Below are 17,052 nucleotides of genomic sequence, written 5' to 3' on the forward strand. Positions count from 1 at the left end.
GTTTTTAGTATTTGATGTGGATTTCTTTATGTGGTAAATGCACTGTTACAGACAGCACTGGTTTACATAGTTTCATTCTCATGTAAGATTTATTAGTGAAACAAAAAGCAGAAGTGTGTGGTGAGGTGGTTTTTGTCATGGTGTAAATCACTGTGATACGATCTCACTGCCAGAGTTGTCCCATGTGTGACAGTAATAGACGGCTGAGTCTCCCTCCTCCACATTGTTGATGATCAGACGATAATCTGATTGTGACTGATGATTTGATGTGAATTTGGGAGAGGAGAATCCAGAGCCATACTCCACAGAGCTCCATCCGTGATGAAACCTGAGTACAAACTGAGGAACTCCTCCTGGAACCTGTTTATACCATTTAGCTGAATTATCAGTAACAGTTCCCAGGTTACAGTCCATGGTGGCTGTCTGTCCTGTCGTCAGCGCCACAACAGGAGGCTTCTGTGTCACCAGCGTCACACCACTCACACCTGGGAAACAACAAGAGGACATGGAGTCAAGAGTCAAGGCTCATCAATCCAACGGGAGCTCAGAGCTGCAGGAAGTCAGCCTCCTTACATGTTAGAGCAGTGATGAGAGTGCAGAGGCTCCCCAGCATGTTGGCAGTGTGTGCTGACAATGTTGTTGTGTCTCTCAAAGTTTCCTCCCTGCTGACAGATTAGCAGGTTTGGAGTCTGAGGAGTGGAGCTGCTGGAGGAGCAGTTTATAAGATCACTGAGGACCAGGAGGTTTCAGGGGAGAAGGAGGAGCTTTGGCAGGTTATCACAAAAAGAGGTTGAATCATTATTTGACACTGAAATTTTGGGATCAGAGCTCTGTCTGAAGTCTCAAATGAAATCTCCTGATAAATGCACACCGTATTAAACATTATCATTTTCTTACACCTTGGTTGGTCATGACCAAACATAATGTCTCTGCCAGATCAAAACGGGGAAACTAGAAAATGTGAACCTTTTAGGAATTAAGAAAAACAATTTTGTGTTTTGTTTGACCATCAGCTTTTCTCAAACTCTGCTGGAGTGTGTGGGCTAATTGTTCCAATAAAGATATAATCTGAAAACCACCAAAACTGGAGCTGCAAGGTTCTCACATTACATTTAATTCATTTAAAAAATAAAAGCAAGCTCAATGCAATAAAAGAATGCCTCTCAGTTTTGAATTGCCAAAGATAACACAATAAAGTCAACAAGCTTATTCCTTTAGTGTTTTAACACTAACATGAGGCAGAGTACAGACAGGCAGTGTCCTCAGAAGCAATCATTATAAACTCACAAGGATGATTTTGTGAATTTACACTTGTAACTTATTGCAGTTTCCAGCTCCACAGCACTGAAAAGAGCATTTCAAAATACTTGTCATAAATCATGGAAATCATGCAATCGGTTTGGATAAGGTGTTTTCACCCACCACAGGTGAGACAGCTGTTGTAACTAATATTGTCTCAATGCTGGGCCTTTTCAAATAAGATAGTACACACAATAGTGCTGGGTAGCTTTCCATTTTAGTGGCAGCTGAGACCTCACCTCTTCATTTGCATGGGGCTATTAATAAAGAGAGGAAACCTGCAGGTGCATCCTGGGGAGGAACAGAGGGGCGAGGAGTCAAGAGTCACTGACCAGAGATGCAAAGTCATCTGTCCTGTTTTTTTTTTTTCTTTCTTTTACTGTGGGATGGTTGGGGGCGGGGAGGGGGAAGGGATTACAACTGTTGCAATTCCAGCCACCTGGTACTACTTAAACCAAGTGTGAAGATTTTCTCAGATGGACACAGTAATACAATGTTGCTCTCTAGTGTACATTTAGTGTAAGTGCATTTTTAGATTTTACTATACCTTCAAGAAAGAAAGAAAGAAAGAAAGAAAGAAAGAAAGAAAGCAATAGGCTACTATATGAAGAATATAGTAGAAGAATATAGTAGCCACACACACACACACACACACACACACACACACACACATACACCATTACTGTGACAAAGACTGTTGGCAACTGTCCATCATTGCCTGCTGCACGTAGCTACCACCTACCACTTGTAACCAGCAGAGGGCATCGTTCAGTTGCAAATAAAGTGTGGGGGTTGGGGGGTGTAGATGTAAATGTAATGAAAGTGAAGACACTGTAGTATGGGTTTATTTGATTGGGTGCAAATATTAGACCATTCAGAAGGCTCCAACTTAATCATGATCTGACCGCAAAATTTTGCACAGTGACTCTATAAAGTCATGGTCTGTGGCGTCAAGATCTGGTTATAGGAAGAGTAGAGTTACCAACAGCTGTCTTATCAAATGCTAGAGGCCGCCAGGTTTGAAAATACACAAAATGGCAATATGAAATATCAATATTACAATGTGCTCATCTTATATTTTCCTGTCACCTTCTATGGTCATAGTGTAAGTTAGGGGAATAAGATTATGAAGCATGTCCGATACTGGAGTCACTCTCCACGCTCTCCCTCATAGAAAATCTTTATCCTCAGTCAAATCCAATAATATCTCCTTGGGCCTGGGTGGTATTTGAGGCATACTCTTAGGTGTTCTTGACTCGAGAACTCTTATATTAAGTGACAGGTCTAACAGCCTGGTCCCGCCCACCTTGATGGAGGGACCAGAGGCTGAAGCATCCAGCCTCCACGCAGGATTCCTCTGCTAACTGCGTCAAGTCTGCCAGTCACAGGTAGAGTGATACTGAAAGTAGCCGTCAAAATAAAAGTATTACTCCACATTGCAGTTCATCTTGACTGGGCCTGTCACAGGTTTTATTTTTGAAATTTTAACCGGAAGTGGATTTATTTTTATTCAGCGGTGCTTGACAGTGGTGCAGGATGTTTAGTCTGACAGTGTCGAGTGCGAGACGCAAATGCGCATCGCAGACCGAGCTGCCGCCACAGTATCGGCATGTTACATTTAATATGGGAAGAGGACCACACAGAGGTTTATTCTGAAAGGAGTGCAGCTGGACGATTGCCAAGCGGTTGGCGCAGTCGAGATCAAAAATGAAAAAGCCCTAATGTAAATAACGGATAAGCGCTTTACGGAGCGAGCAAGTAGGTACACTGTCTGTCCAAAGCTGCCCAGTTTACCCGCCGGTCAAATGAAAAAGAAAAAAAGCGTGAGACAAGATAACATTGTCAAGCAAGTTAACTAATAGGGATGTGAAAAGACCAAAGGAAAAAAAAATGGCAATGACAACATCTGTCTCTCAACCCGTTTAAGCTGAAGGTGGAGCAGGATTTTTTGGGGCTGTCCAAGGTGTGATGGGATAAAATGTTGCGCACTACTAGGTTACTAATCTTACATGCCCCTGAGACGGGATTTTTTTCTTGACCTTTTTTTGTGTTTAGACTATTGCTGTATTCGGCTACACAACGAAGAGGATGGTCTTTGCCCTACATGCGATTGTCATGTCTTCAGCGTTTTTCAACCCCAGTTTTGCCTTCAGTTCCCACTTTGATACAGGTAAGGGTGAAATAAACCTGATTAGTGCATTGGTCTTGGGAGAGGATGACATTATTAATGCGTTTACTGCAGGCCTGCTAGTGTCAGTGTGCTTCCTCATGATCAGCCTGAGTGATTTCCCCTGAATCTGGTATTTGATGGAGTGCAGTTGGTGACAGCAAGACCATATATGTTATTACTTCATGCTATATGATTGTATACACCATTTTCACTGTCACCATGACCACCACCATTATCATTATCATTATCATCATCATCAGTATCATCGTCGTCGTCGTCGTCATCTTTGCCACCACCACTACAGAAACTCCAAGTGATAAGCAGCTGTTTTTTTTTTTTTTTTTTTTTTTTTTACAAACTATTTAACCAATCAGTTTCTTGTGGTGTGGGGACAAGAGGGTTAAGAGTTCTGCCTGCACTGGGTCCGCATTAGTCCAGCACGTACATCCCTGCAGCTGTGAGTGTGTGCATGTGTGTGTGTGTGTGTGTGTGTGTGTGTGTGAGTGAGTGAGTGTGTGTGTGTGTGTGAGTGAGTGAGTGAGTGAGTGAGGGAGTAAGTGAGAGAGAGAGAGAGAGAGAGAGAGAGAGAGTATGTGTGTGTGTGCCTTCTGGGATCATGGTGTACATACATGTGTTCACTAACTACTTCCATTACAGAGCAACCTGCAAACAGAGGTGCACAGTATGTGTGTTTGTTTGTATGGTTTTCGTTGCCTGTGTGCAGTAATTCTTCATGCCTGTGCTTTGAGGTGATGGCACCCTTAAGCAGAGCCGACATGGTGGGCAGGGAGAATCCAGGTGCTGCTGCAGTGCTACAGGACTACAGTTGGGGAAGTCAGTGCTGTGCAGACAGCCTCTGTTTGGGCTTGAATTGGAGCAGAATAAATAACCGGGTGTAAGTGTAAACAGGATTGAGAGTGTCCCTGCACTGGCCACTGTGTGCTGAGCATACAAAGGACGGTCAGCACTGTGCCTCTCAAGTTTCAAGCTCTATCTGTCCTCCCCAAATCCCACACACTTACTATGATCTTGAATTCCAATATTAACATCCTGTTCTATTCTCCTGTGACATTCTGTGTCTCTGATCTGTGTCTCTCCTCAGTAGAATGTGCCACTAAAGGCTACTAATTTCAAAGAATGTATATAAGCTCCATTGCAAAAACTTAAAATGATCCACAATGATTTTGTGAGAATAAGGATGCATTTTCATGTCTAGAGCTGATATCATTAGCAATCTTCTAAAGCTTTTTTGGATGTAAAGGTGCAGAGAAAATTTCCATGAATCTAGAAAATCGGTCCTCATTGGATGGATAAGACATTAGTCATGAACACCATCTTGCCCTTTGGTTTTCGGCTTTTGCACAGAGTTGTTCATGTTCCCAAGTAGTGCTGGAATTAGATCCTTGCCTGCACTACTTTAAGATAATACTTTCCCATTTATGTACTGCATAATGGAACAAAGAAGGACTTAGTGTTTAGATGTTTGACAAGCATGATAACAGCAGTTCCCTGTGCAGGCTGCTGAGTGTCCCCTCAGCAGGCTAAGCCCAGTTTTGTGTAGGTCACTATGATGTAAACCTATAACACAAGTTTAGTCTTTTAATTTGAAGTAAGCAAAGTGGTTCCCACCGACTTATGGCTGAAACGCCTACTCCACTCTGCATCTTGTGGAGCTCCTCTAATGTAGTTGTGTGTTGGTATTTCTGTCCTGGAGGGAGATTGTAGGTTTTGAAAACTGTCTCAGGAATGCACACCTAAGTTTTTTTTGTTGTTGTTGTTGTTTGTTTTGTTTTTTTGCTTGTTTGTTTTTGATTTTCCTCTGCTGATGGTAGGAGAATAAATAGTGTCAGTGACAGGTCATGGAATGAATCAGCACATGTGCAATCATTAGGACTGGTTAATAAATAGGCGAGGACTGGGACATGACGACATACCCATGCCATGTCTGGTAAACAATCTTGTGTTAAGACAATGTCAATACAAACTGGTGTTGCTGCGTGTACTATTTTGGTGATGGGCTCTTGATTAAGGCAAGTGCCTCCCGCCCCTGTCATAATGATATACATAGCTCATATGAGCTGCACCTCTGTAGCAATCTGTTACCCCAATCCAGCTAGTAATGGGATTGAGAATCAATGTTGCCTAGGAGAGGGAAGGGGGTGTGTAAGGAGGAGCCAATCAGTCTCTTAGCCAGCACCGCCTACTCCCAGAGACAAGGGAGCAAGGACAGAGCAATGCTAGAGAGCTCAAAGGAGAAGGACACATTGGTTGAGATTGTAGATTGAACAGAAAAAAAAAATCACACTTACAATACAGTTACAAATGCAAAACGATGACGTGACTGGCCTGTTGAAATAAGCAGGTGACTTTGTGATGAGTCTACGGCGCTGCACACATGGACTGTGGTCAGACAGCTAGAAGAGGGAGATTGAAATGTGAAGAAAGCAATGTGGGATTCTAACCTGTGGGTTTCAGGGGGAATGAGATCATGAAGGCTTACATCCAGGGCTGGCTGTTACAGTAGCCAGCACCTTAGGCTGCTGGTTCATTGTTGTACCACCTCAGGCTCAGCTGACTGTGTGACCATTTTAATCCTCTGTACATGCAGCACACTTTATACAGTTCACTAACTGTGGGCTTTGTTCACACACATGCATGCACTCACACCCAGGCCCACACAAATGGACTTGATTGATTTGTGATTATATCTCAAATCCAGACGGACTGTTTGAACTCTTGCACCCCTCCAGCCATCCTCTTCAGCTGTACTTCCTCTGTATGCTCCAGGCTATATAAGAACATAGTGTGCTCTACCTAACTCTGCATGCACACACACACACACACACACACACACACACACACACACACACACACACACACACACTTAGTTAGAGGTAAACAACTATGGGACCAGGTCAGACCTCACAGTGAATGGCATTATATAAGCTGTCAACAGGGACTGTGAGACTGTTGCAGCATTATAAATGTCCTGACTTCTGCTGCCCTCACATGCCTGGCCTGCGTCTTCATTTCTGCACAGCCAGGGGAAAGCAAACCCACTGAACATATGAGATTCAGCACCACGGACAATGCCAGGAGCACCTGGCTTACTGTTTCAGCACCACGGAGAGCTCCCCCAACAGATCAGAGAAGAGTGTGTTTGCATACACATCATCTGTACAATTATGGGATACAGTGAAGATTAAGATGCATGGTCTCACTGTCAGTGAAAACAGAGGACTGGCTGACCTCGAAGCCAGCACTGATATCCCAACAACAAGCTGTCAATGCAGCAGTGTGGCACTGCCCTTCAGCAGCCTCTCGGGGGCCTTGTGAAAAAGTGGGAGTGCACATGTTAGGGACAAAATCTCGATGTTGACACAATTTAACTCACATATACCACAATGAACTGTGTAGTGCAGGCTCTACATCCAGGGAAACTTGCACACATGTCCTCAAGTATGCACGGACACACCTACACCACATGCCAGATAGCGACTGATGCAATACAGATAGAGAAAGATGTAAAACAGGAAGAGGTATCAAAACCTGCTTTTAGAACTCCTCCTACTGACTATGTCAGTATAAGCCAGCCACCGCTGACTGTTTCATTATTCATCTCTCCATGCATAACACCAGGCACGTTTGTTACATAAGCCTGCCTCTGGGGAAGCTTGAATGGGAAAGAAGTTGATTTAACCAGTGATGGGGAACCGTTTTCATCTCTTCTATGTACTCTGTGTATGATGTTTTGAGGGATGTGACATCTCTGTACTTTTACACTCATTGATACCATGACTGGCGTGTTTGGTGTGCTATCTGCATACAGTACATTTGCATGTTAGTGTGTGTAAGAGTCAAACTTATGCAGTATTTGATCTGTCACCAAACTCTGTATTATTTCTTGTGATTGCAGTTTGATTTCAATAGTCAGCACTCTGGGAGCTTCCTGCCAGCACCTCATACAGTCCAGGGACTGAATGAAATGGAGCAGAAGACTGTATGCCAGTTAGGAAGCAGAGGGATGAGGAGGGGCAGTTTCACTTTGGAGGGGGTGGATATTTTTGTGATGCAAGGGAAAATGATAGAGAAGCAAAGGATGTGCAAGTGTATTCTTGGATTCAAAAGAGGGGTTTTTTTGGCATCAGGAATTACCTCAATACAAGGAAATTGTGGGAATAATCTTAAGTGCCAGGATAAGTCACACCAAGTTGTGATGTTTAGGTTTGTTTGTATTTGTATTTTTCACTTACATACACAAACACTCCTGCTTGTAATGCACTCTTATCTGCCACACACATGTTGTTGAAGGGGAAGGAACAGTTACGTAAATATGTCCTGTCCCCGCCAGCCATTCATACACACACACGCGCACACACACACACACACACACACACACACACACGCACACACACACACACACACACACACACACACACACACACACACACACACACACTGCCTTCCACTTCAGTGCGAGACTCAGTGATACTTCAAACTTACTTCAAATCTTGGCATAAATGCCATGTCAAGGGTAAATTTTTATGTCTGCATATGGTTTGCGCATGGCTCTAATTTGTGTTTATCAGCCACTGACCAAAATAGACGAAGGCCCAAACAGATTGTGTTTGTGTGTGCAAACCTGTGTAGCATGACTGTGCCACTGAATGCTTTTCTTTAGCTCTCACAGTGCCTCAGGAAAAGAAGATAATCCTATGTTGGTCCGAACAAAAAAAGTAAGTGTAGCACAGGAGCTAGGTAAAGCAAAGTAAATAATATAGTAAGTGCAATAGCCTCCCCTCTGACTTTATATGAGAAAGAGCCAAGTGACGAGAGGGGATGGATATGATCAATCAGCAGATGCAGACGTTTCCTGTCTGCAACTGCTGTCTCTCCTCTTGCTTTGATTTGCCACAAAGGTAATTATTTCTTCAACTTTACTTAGGATTTTTGTCTCCTTCCTTAATATTTTCCCATACTAAGAATTAATGCCCAAACATTACAGAAAACAGAAAATGCTCCATCCAGAAAAAGGGAGTTTATCTCTTTAGTTCTGAAAACTAAATAGCCTATGTATTGATTTATTATTAAAGCTGAATAATCGCACAGTAGGAGTAATGCAAAAAAAAAAAAAAAAAAAAATCTTCAGGTTTAGGTAGCTAATACCTTTATGTCAGAAGCAGAGTCTATAGAGGCCAAATTACTAAGCAGAGGTGGGTTTACATCAAAGACATTTTCATCAGGCACAGACTCCAGGGTGTATTTACTTTCACAATTGATGCTCACAACCTTGCCCTGGGGACTAATAGTATGTGGTCTGCTCATCACCTCTTAAGTTACCAAATGACTAAATCCTATCTCATTACGAGGTGATTACCTATGGTCAGTGAAGGCATGCAGGGTGCTGCAGAGCCAGTACAGCATATTCTCAGGAGCTTGTTACAGCCTAAATGTGACACAACACAGCATGTGTTAAGGGAGCTGCTGCTACCTATTGAAGCCTAAACTCACAGCCACATATAACAAATTGATTGCGTTAGCCTGGTTTGGCCTCTCTTGAAGACTGCGCATTCTTGCCAGTTGTAAGTACACAAGTTTATGCAGTGTCCTTTCTTTGTTCCAATCTGTAAGGCTGGCCAATGTGTACCACAAGTGCCAAGAGCCTACAGTTTCTGTTGTATGAAATACGCACCAGGGAGAGACAACAGAGGTTTATGAGTGAAGCATTTTAATACATTTTGACATTAGTTTCTTCTTTCCTTGTGCCACCTGTCCCCTCCATCATTTCTGTTTGTGAAGTTTATGCCCGAATTGGTTTGCAGTGTAAGAAATTTGTTTAAAACTCTATCATTCCATAAAGTTAATTTATCCTGTATGTTAAAGGTGCTATGTGTAGTACTTTTAAATGTCATTGTGTTATAGCCACTTGTTTTTAGTCATATTGTATCAATAATAATATCATAGTTATCCATTATCATTCGCCATTATCATAAATATTAGTAAGATTGTATTACATTGCATAGATTACTGAGTGCACAGATCTATAAACCAGATCTACTGTATGTCATTGTAAAATTCATTGTGACATCTTGGTATAATTCCTCTGAGATCATGGTAAAGATGATTTGTGGCTTCTGTCTCACTCCAGTGGTATTACTGGTGCTGGTGTTTCTCACAATTAAAACCACAGTTCCCATAAACCTTGTTGCTTCCTGTTGGAAACAGGATCTTCTGCCAAAAGTTTTCTGTTCTGCTTGACTGATGCGGATAAACATGTTTATTTCCCTGGGTATTTCAGTTGTTTGACCATCTGCCAATGGGAGAAACTCAGGAAGCTGTAGCTCCATTCGTACTGGAAGAGAAGTAACCCTTTTGTGTTCTGTAAAGCAGGCTTCTCTTGTGCCCCAGTCCTGCATATTTCCTTAAAAATTTGATCTGGTGGTACAGTAGTGCACTGTAGAGGCCAGTAGATGCTTCCAATTATTTAACAAAGGCCTTTGTTCATGGTAATTACATTAACGTCTCAAAGTGAATGTGGTAATGTTTTATTGATGTGTAATGATACATGTAGCCTCTATACACATCTAATGGCTTGATCGTGCAATAACTAATAGAGAGGCCCCATCCATTTAGTGGGAGGAGTGCCAAGTACCAAAGACAGATTTGAGATTCAGACCCTTTCTTCCAGCAGTGTGCCCTTGCCTGGGACTTCAGGTGACAGGGATGACAGGCCTTTAATGCTGATCCATGGTGGTTCCCCTGGGCTTTTACTCCCAGTTAATGACAGTTATCATGCTTCTCCCCAGGCCCAGTCATCCCTCTGCCATCTGCAGTCATCCACAGAGGGCATGGCTGGACTGCAATCTGTGAAGGATGTGATACCCTGCTATTAATTGTGTCTTGCTGTTCCCTCTGCCATCAGTTCTTCCCAGCACTGACGCAAGAGCTCACTTGGTGCATGCATTTGTACATCTGCGTGTGTGTATGTGTGTGTGTGTGTGTGTGTGTGTGTGTGTGTGTGTGTGTGTGTGTGTGTGTGTGTGTGTGTGTGTTGGGGGCTGGGTGCCCATAGAGTGCTTCCTCCTGTCTGCTTCTCTGTGTTCAGTTCTTTCCTGTCACTTTCAGTCCCTCCACTCCACCTCTTCCTCTCTTGCTTTTAGTCCTCTGCACTCCACTCCCATTTCTTCAGATTCCCAACTTCCTCTTTAGCTCAGCTTTATTTCCCTCCAAAGTGCACTCTTCATATCTGTATCCTACCCCTTCTTTCTCTGTGTTGCAGCTCATTATGTATGTCCTCTTTGCCCAGCCTGTAACTGTATCCCACTGTCCATCCAATGAGAGAAAAAGGACAACTGGCCCAGGCTCTCTAAGATGCCAACAATTGATTGCTTATGCATTTAATTTACAGATGCACAAAACACAAGGAATGGAGAATCAATATTTAGCTTGGCCCACAGACAAGGAGGCATCTCTTGCTGAAGTGTGTAAGCCTTTGTTCTGTAAGTTTTACTGCTGAAGGCCACATCTCTAATCCTGCAGATTCCCTCTAAATGTCATTGCTAGCTTTCTGCTTCTATACATCTGCAGGCGATTGTTAATTTATGTCAACACTACGCTTCAGACCCACTGCTGTGCAGCTGAGTGACCTGTAAATCCACACCTAAAGGTCATCCCTCTGCCCATGTCCTTCGCTAGTCCCTAGCCACATCCCTTTCTCTCTCTCTACTCCAACACTATGTGCTTCTTGTTGGAGGCCTCTGGGTGCAGCCCAGGCAGGGCAGATGGAGGAGCTTGTTTGCCCCTGCAGCACTGTCCTGAATGTACATGCCTGTTCAGAGAGATTTGGGGCCCTTTCTGCTTGTCTGCACTCTCTCTCTCTCTCTCTCTCTCTCTCTCTCTCTATCTCTATCTCTCTCTCTCTTCCTCTCTCCCTTTCTATTTCTCTTTGTGTGTCACACTCTCACACATTCACACAAATGTTCATACAGAGTGTTACCCATTAGGAGCCTCCAGAGGAGGAGAAAGGGCAGCAGATTGCCCACATAATTACAGTAGCAGCCAAATAGTATCAGGCTAGCTGCCCATTGCACACAAGTGAAAATAGCCACCACAGAACAACATTTCCCACAGTCTCTTTAAGTTACATGCAATTTGCCATTACTGCCTGGACACGTTCATAAGCCCCTCTAAAATATTTCCATCTTATCTGGTAAAGACATACATTTACTGAGGACTGTGGTACCAGTTTAACAGTATTTGAAAAGAGGCGAAGGCTAGCAAAATGTTTCAATCTTATATGGCGCTTTAGCAAATCATGGCATCAGATGTGGATTTTCTTACAAAAGCTCTACTACTACTACTAGCCTCCAAAGTGTAATATTTTTAGCAAATGAACTCTACCACAAACTTAACTATGACAAAATTTGGTAAAGTATTGTTCAGTTTTAAAAAAAAGTGGTGTATTTTCACTTTGCTGGAAAGTTGAATGGTCTCACGTGGGTCGAGACAATATTGTGACCGTACAGGGTCCCCTTGTATGGTCATTTCAGACATTACAGTCCTGCTGAAAATGTATTATTGTAGAAAATCCATAGTCCAAAGTCCATAAAACTATATTTTATTACAGCTTCTGGCTTTTAGAAACTCTCATATCTTGATGGATGATGAAGGTAATACTTAGGAATAATACGAAATAAGAAAACTTCAATTTTTTAACTGGGTTTACCATACTTTAAATGGATAATACAGATGAGCTTAAATGAGCTAAGAGGATGGGAGTGGGGAGTTAGGGGGCACTTCTTTTATTTTCTGCCTGACTGAATCAAAGCACACATCATTATCAGTTATGTGTTTGAGCTGCTCCTCATGGACCCCGATGAGTGCTTGCCTCCATCAGGGGCAAAAACAACAGCTCTCAGTTACCACGGAAACTCCAAACCCCAGCTCTTGTTTGGCCCCATTGCAACACGTTGACTGGGGTGACAGTATGTGTGGGTGCATGCACAACCCTGCTCATATGCATGCAAGTATGTGGACATATGTGGACATATGGCTTTGCCCTGGCCTAGGAGTTAGTGAAGGAGGCAAAACAATGTGCTTCACCTAAAGTGCAGACTTCCATTTGTGCAGAAATACTGATTTCTTCAAACAGTTCTGCAGTCATGCCCTGGATAGTGATCTTTTCAAACTGCTTGCTCCCTCTCTCTCCCTTACTGTGCCATCCCTCCCCCTTTCCCTCTATATCCTTTCTCTCACCATGTCTCTTTTGCTCTGTCTGCCCTCCTTCCTTGCTCTTAAGTGCCTGTTTGGAACTAATTTGTAGGACTGAATAATGTGGTCTATGAAGTGTAGGTAGTTTATAGAAGATCACCTTGCAGCTACAGACTTGACTTTGTTTCAGTTATTTTAGCTGCCTCATACAGCTGCACAGCAACAGAAAGCGCAATGGTGCATGCTTTATTTATGAGATACCATGAAAAGCTCAGCGCCGGTGCTTAACACACCACAGCCTTATCACGTGCATGCACGCATGCGCTGGCACACACACACACACACACACACACACACAAACAGCACCAAAGTGAACATTCCATTTCTTTCCTGCCTTCTCTTTTATTGACTGGCCCTCTGTCTCTCATCATGTCTGTGTGTTTCTCCCTTACTCTGTTTATTACTCTATGTCTGTCTCCCTGTCTGTGCCCGCGGGTCACCAAAGGCTAGTTTAGTTTATCCAAGGATAGTGGCAATCATGATGAAAAAGCAATAGCTCCCTCCCCATTGGTTCTCCCCCATTTATTTCTCTCTCTCACACACACACACGTCTCTGTTTCTTTCTCCCTCCTTCCATCCTGCTACATCCTTCTCATTGTCAGCCTGAGTTGTGGAGGTGGCGGGGGCAACTCTATCCTTCTCCTCTCCCGTCCATCAGGACATCATTCAGCTTCCGTCAGCCCTGCAGACAGGTTTTTAATAAAGGGAGGATGAGCCTGGCTTTAAGTGCTTTATTTTCATTTTGCAGCGCAGCTGGTGAAGTAATGTGCGCTCCTCAAATATTTATGGAGGACCATGGGTTGTTGCTCAGTCACAATTCCCTGGAGAGAGAGGGAGATGGATTCTAAAACGGTCACACTTATGAAAATAGGGGGCCAGTGGTTTTCCTCTGGATGAGCATATTAGACTTCCTGTTGGCAAATAACATTTTATTGAGCGGTGATTTTTATGTTGTTGTAATGCTGCAATGTGCAACATTTCACATTAAAATAACAATAAATGAATGCACCTCCCATTATCAGTATGTGCCTGTGACCTTGTGTGACTAAATCCTCCCTGAAAATGCTGGAAATTGGCTTTTCAAGGATGTTAGGGACGGTGTGGGTGCTTTGCCAGTTGCTGTGGTCTTCTGTGGTATGAGCTGTGAGCTGGGTTGAGGTGAGTTTAGCAAGCTACAAGGAAACCACAGGAACAATACTGGCAGAAAATGTGTGAGAAACAAAAAAAAAAAACAGCAAAGATACTTTTTTAAAAACCTTTCAGTGCACCTTCAGTGCCTGATTTGAATTCCTGTGGTGGCTTTATGGATGCTGGTTACCTCAGCCTCAGGCTAGCTGCTGTTTCAAGTTAGACAGATCATCAACATAAGTGACAAATGTTGAGGTGGGAAGTTGACCAGCTGAGAAGAAGGGCAGGATGAACAAGCCCCAGGTTTTACACATCAGGAGGGCACAGCTTGTGTGTGTGTGTGTGTGTGTGTGTGTGTGTGTGTGTGTGTGTGTGTGCGTGCGTGCGTGCGTGCGTGTGCATGCGTGCGTGTGTGTGTGCATGTGTGTGTGTTGGTCAACATGCCCTCTGTCCTCAGCACCATCTGCACAGTGTGTCTTCTCTACTCCATCTATCTCTCTGTTTGAATCAGTTAGGTCTTTATTATATTCTAAATCCCCAAAGGCAATGGCATGCTGCATAAAATCAAGTCAGTCGATCAATCAATCAATCAGTCAACACAGGCTAACAAAGCACAGCTTGATAGTAACACTTATAAACTGACATAAACAGAATAGAAGGAACTGCAAAGGTACTGGCTGGCTTTGTGCAGTGCGATTTGGACCTATTTGATTATGTCTTACTCATGGACATTGCTTTACATTTTCTTAAGTCAAGCAATGTATTGGAACACACCTCTTAATCACACCTCTTAATCACTGACGTACCTCAGCAAGGCACATATGCACTATATGCCTCGCTGAGTGCTGAGGCAAGTAGTGCATAAAAGTGGCCAGCGCTCTGCTGACTCAATAACTGCAGAGCTCCAAACCTCCTCTGGCATTAAAATCAACACAAAAACTGTGAGACGGGAGCTTCATGGCATGGGTTGAGCAGTGTATTCATGCCGCCACTGGACTCTGGAGCGGTGGAAACGTGTTCTGTGGAGTGACATATCACACTTCTCTATCTGGCAATCTGATGGGCGAGTCTGAGTTTGGTGAATGCCAGGAGAACGTTCCCTGCTTGACTGCATTGTGCCAACTGTAAAGTTTTATTTGGTGGAGGAGGGATAATAGGCTATGAGCTTGTTTTTTTCTGGGGTTCCAGTGGAGGGAAATCTTAATTCTTCAGCTCACCAAGACATTTTGGACAATTCTGTGCTTGTGGGAACAGTTTGGGGAGGGCCTTTTCTGTTCCAGCATGACTGTGCCCCAGTGCACAAAGCAAGCTCCATAAAGGCACGGTTGGGTGAGTTTGGTGTGGAAGAACTTGACTGTCCCACATAGAGCCCTGACCTCAACCCCATCCAATACCTTTGGGATGAACTAGAACAGCGATTGCGAGCCAGGTCCTCTCGTCCAACACCAGTGTCTGACCTCACAAAGGTTCATCTGGAGGAATGGGTAAAAATTCCCACAGACACACTCCAAAATCTTATAGAAAGCCTTCCCAGAGGAGAGGAAGCTGTTAAAGCTGCACATGGGGGACCAATCCATGTTAATGCCTATGGATTTAGAATGGGATGTTCTAAAAGCTCCTGTAGGTGGAATGTGTAGGTGGCCCGATATTTTTGTCCATATAGTGTACATCTCAACCTTCTTTGAGTCACATGGAAGCTTGTTTTTGTGCCTCAATTTGCACATTGATGCTCACATTGCAGTTGATGGAGAGATGACTGAAATATTCAAAATGCAGCCACAGTACATGTACAGGGCAGTGTTTTAACCAACGTCCATATCCCTTTAATGGCCAGTTGGAGGAATAGATATTTCTATAGCTTTGTTTTCATTCTCAGTAGCTTGAGCAGGGCACCAAAGAGAGGAAAATGAAACTCTGGTCACAGCAGAAGCTTCATCCCTCCCACCAGATGGATGAACTGAACCAGTTTCTCCTATCAGCCTCTCCACGGTGTTGTCCTGTCACTGCTCTCAGGATGTGTGTCCAGGTGTGGTGGATCCAGAAAGTGCACCTCCTGGTTTAGCTTGCTAATCTCCCTCCATTCCACTCCACAGGCACACTGACTGTACACTTCACAAACACACACATACACACACACACACACACACGCACACACGTACATTTACTCACTCTCACTGCAGAATAGAGGGAGGAAGACGGGAGAGAGCTGCAGTTGACGAGGCATCAGCAAAAATGCATCTCTATGTTCCAAAAGCGGGGAAAGGAGATGGGGATAGAGGTTTACCGCGCTGTAAAAGCCAATCTAATATGGTGTGTCAGCCAATGAGGCTGTTACCATGGTGATGCGTTAACGGGTAACTGCTTTCTACCCACACACACACAGCGCATACTGTAATTCGCTTGACCTGGCTTCCTCCAGGACGATTTGTGTGTGTGTGTGTGTGTGTGTGTGTGTCTGTGTGTGTGTGTGTGTGTGTGTGTGTGTGTGTGTGTGTCTGTGTGTGTCTGTGTGTGTCTGTGTGTGTCTGTGTGTGTGTGTGTGTGTGGGTGTGTGTGCGTGCATGCGCATCCTTACAAGTGTGATTTCTACAGACTCTGTGGCCATGGCCTTGGGGTCAGGCTTGGGTTGAGACAGTGCCCATGAGGCCAGGCGAGCTGTTCAAGTCTGGAACAGTGTGTTCTCTGTGGCCAACAGGGTCAGGACTGCTGGGTGTTTGTCAGCAGGATAGAGAAGTGCCCACACATACAACACACCACTGACAACAACTCCTACCAGACCCACTGAATCAAAACCCTCCAAAATCAGAAAGGACAGCTTGCTGGTCCTCTTTTCTAAGATTAGGATCAGGTTTAGATTTAGGGCATGGTTAGTCCAGTCACATCAAATCTGATGTAAATAAATGTCACAAAAGTATGAAATGTTTACAAAGATTTTTTGCGCACAAAAACTAATCAGGAACATATCTATGTTTCCAGGGTCTTAGCAGTTTGTTAACACACATTAAATAACCTAATCCCAACACTTTGTCATGTTTCCATTATCACTCCAGACTAATCCAACAAATTTTTGTTGTGAATTCTCTGTCAAATCTTGCAGTACCTGTGTGTCTCAGGTTTGGTTAGACCTCCTTCACTACACAGCAAACAAATGTTCATGAAGAGAAGTTAACTCACAATCACCACCA

At 43.6% G+C, this 17,052-nt stretch overlaps 1 protein-coding gene and 1 gene segment (V, D, J or C); one reads left to right on the top strand and one right to left on the bottom strand.

Annotated features, from left to right (window-relative positions):
* Positions 1-147: 147 nt before the first annotated feature.
* LOC115363148 (immunoglobulin lambda variable 3-21-like) lies at positions 148-671 on the bottom strand. The segment is given in 2 exon segments: positions 148-485; positions 574-671. Coding segments are annotated over 2 exon segments (378 nt in total).
* Positions 672-2,863: 2,192 nt separating this feature from the next.
* aatka (apoptosis-associated tyrosine kinase a) overlaps positions 2,864-17,052 on the top strand; it is a 48,348-nt gene continuing 34,159 nt past the window's right edge. The window contains exons 1-2 of the mRNA XM_030057246.1: positions 2,864-3,057; positions 3,355-3,469. Of these exons, the coding sequence (XP_029913106.1) occupies positions 3,388-3,469 (82 nt within the window). The 5' untranslated portion in view covers positions 2,864-3,057; positions 3,355-3,387. The remainder of the gene's footprint in view (positions 3,058-3,354; positions 3,470-17,052) is intronic.

The sequence above is a fragment of the Myripristis murdjan genome, chromosome 8 (genome assembly GCF_902150065.1).
Source record: "Myripristis murdjan chromosome 8, fMyrMur1.1, whole genome shotgun sequence".
NCBI lineage: Eukaryota > Metazoa > Chordata > Actinopteri > Holocentriformes > Holocentridae > Myripristis > Myripristis murdjan.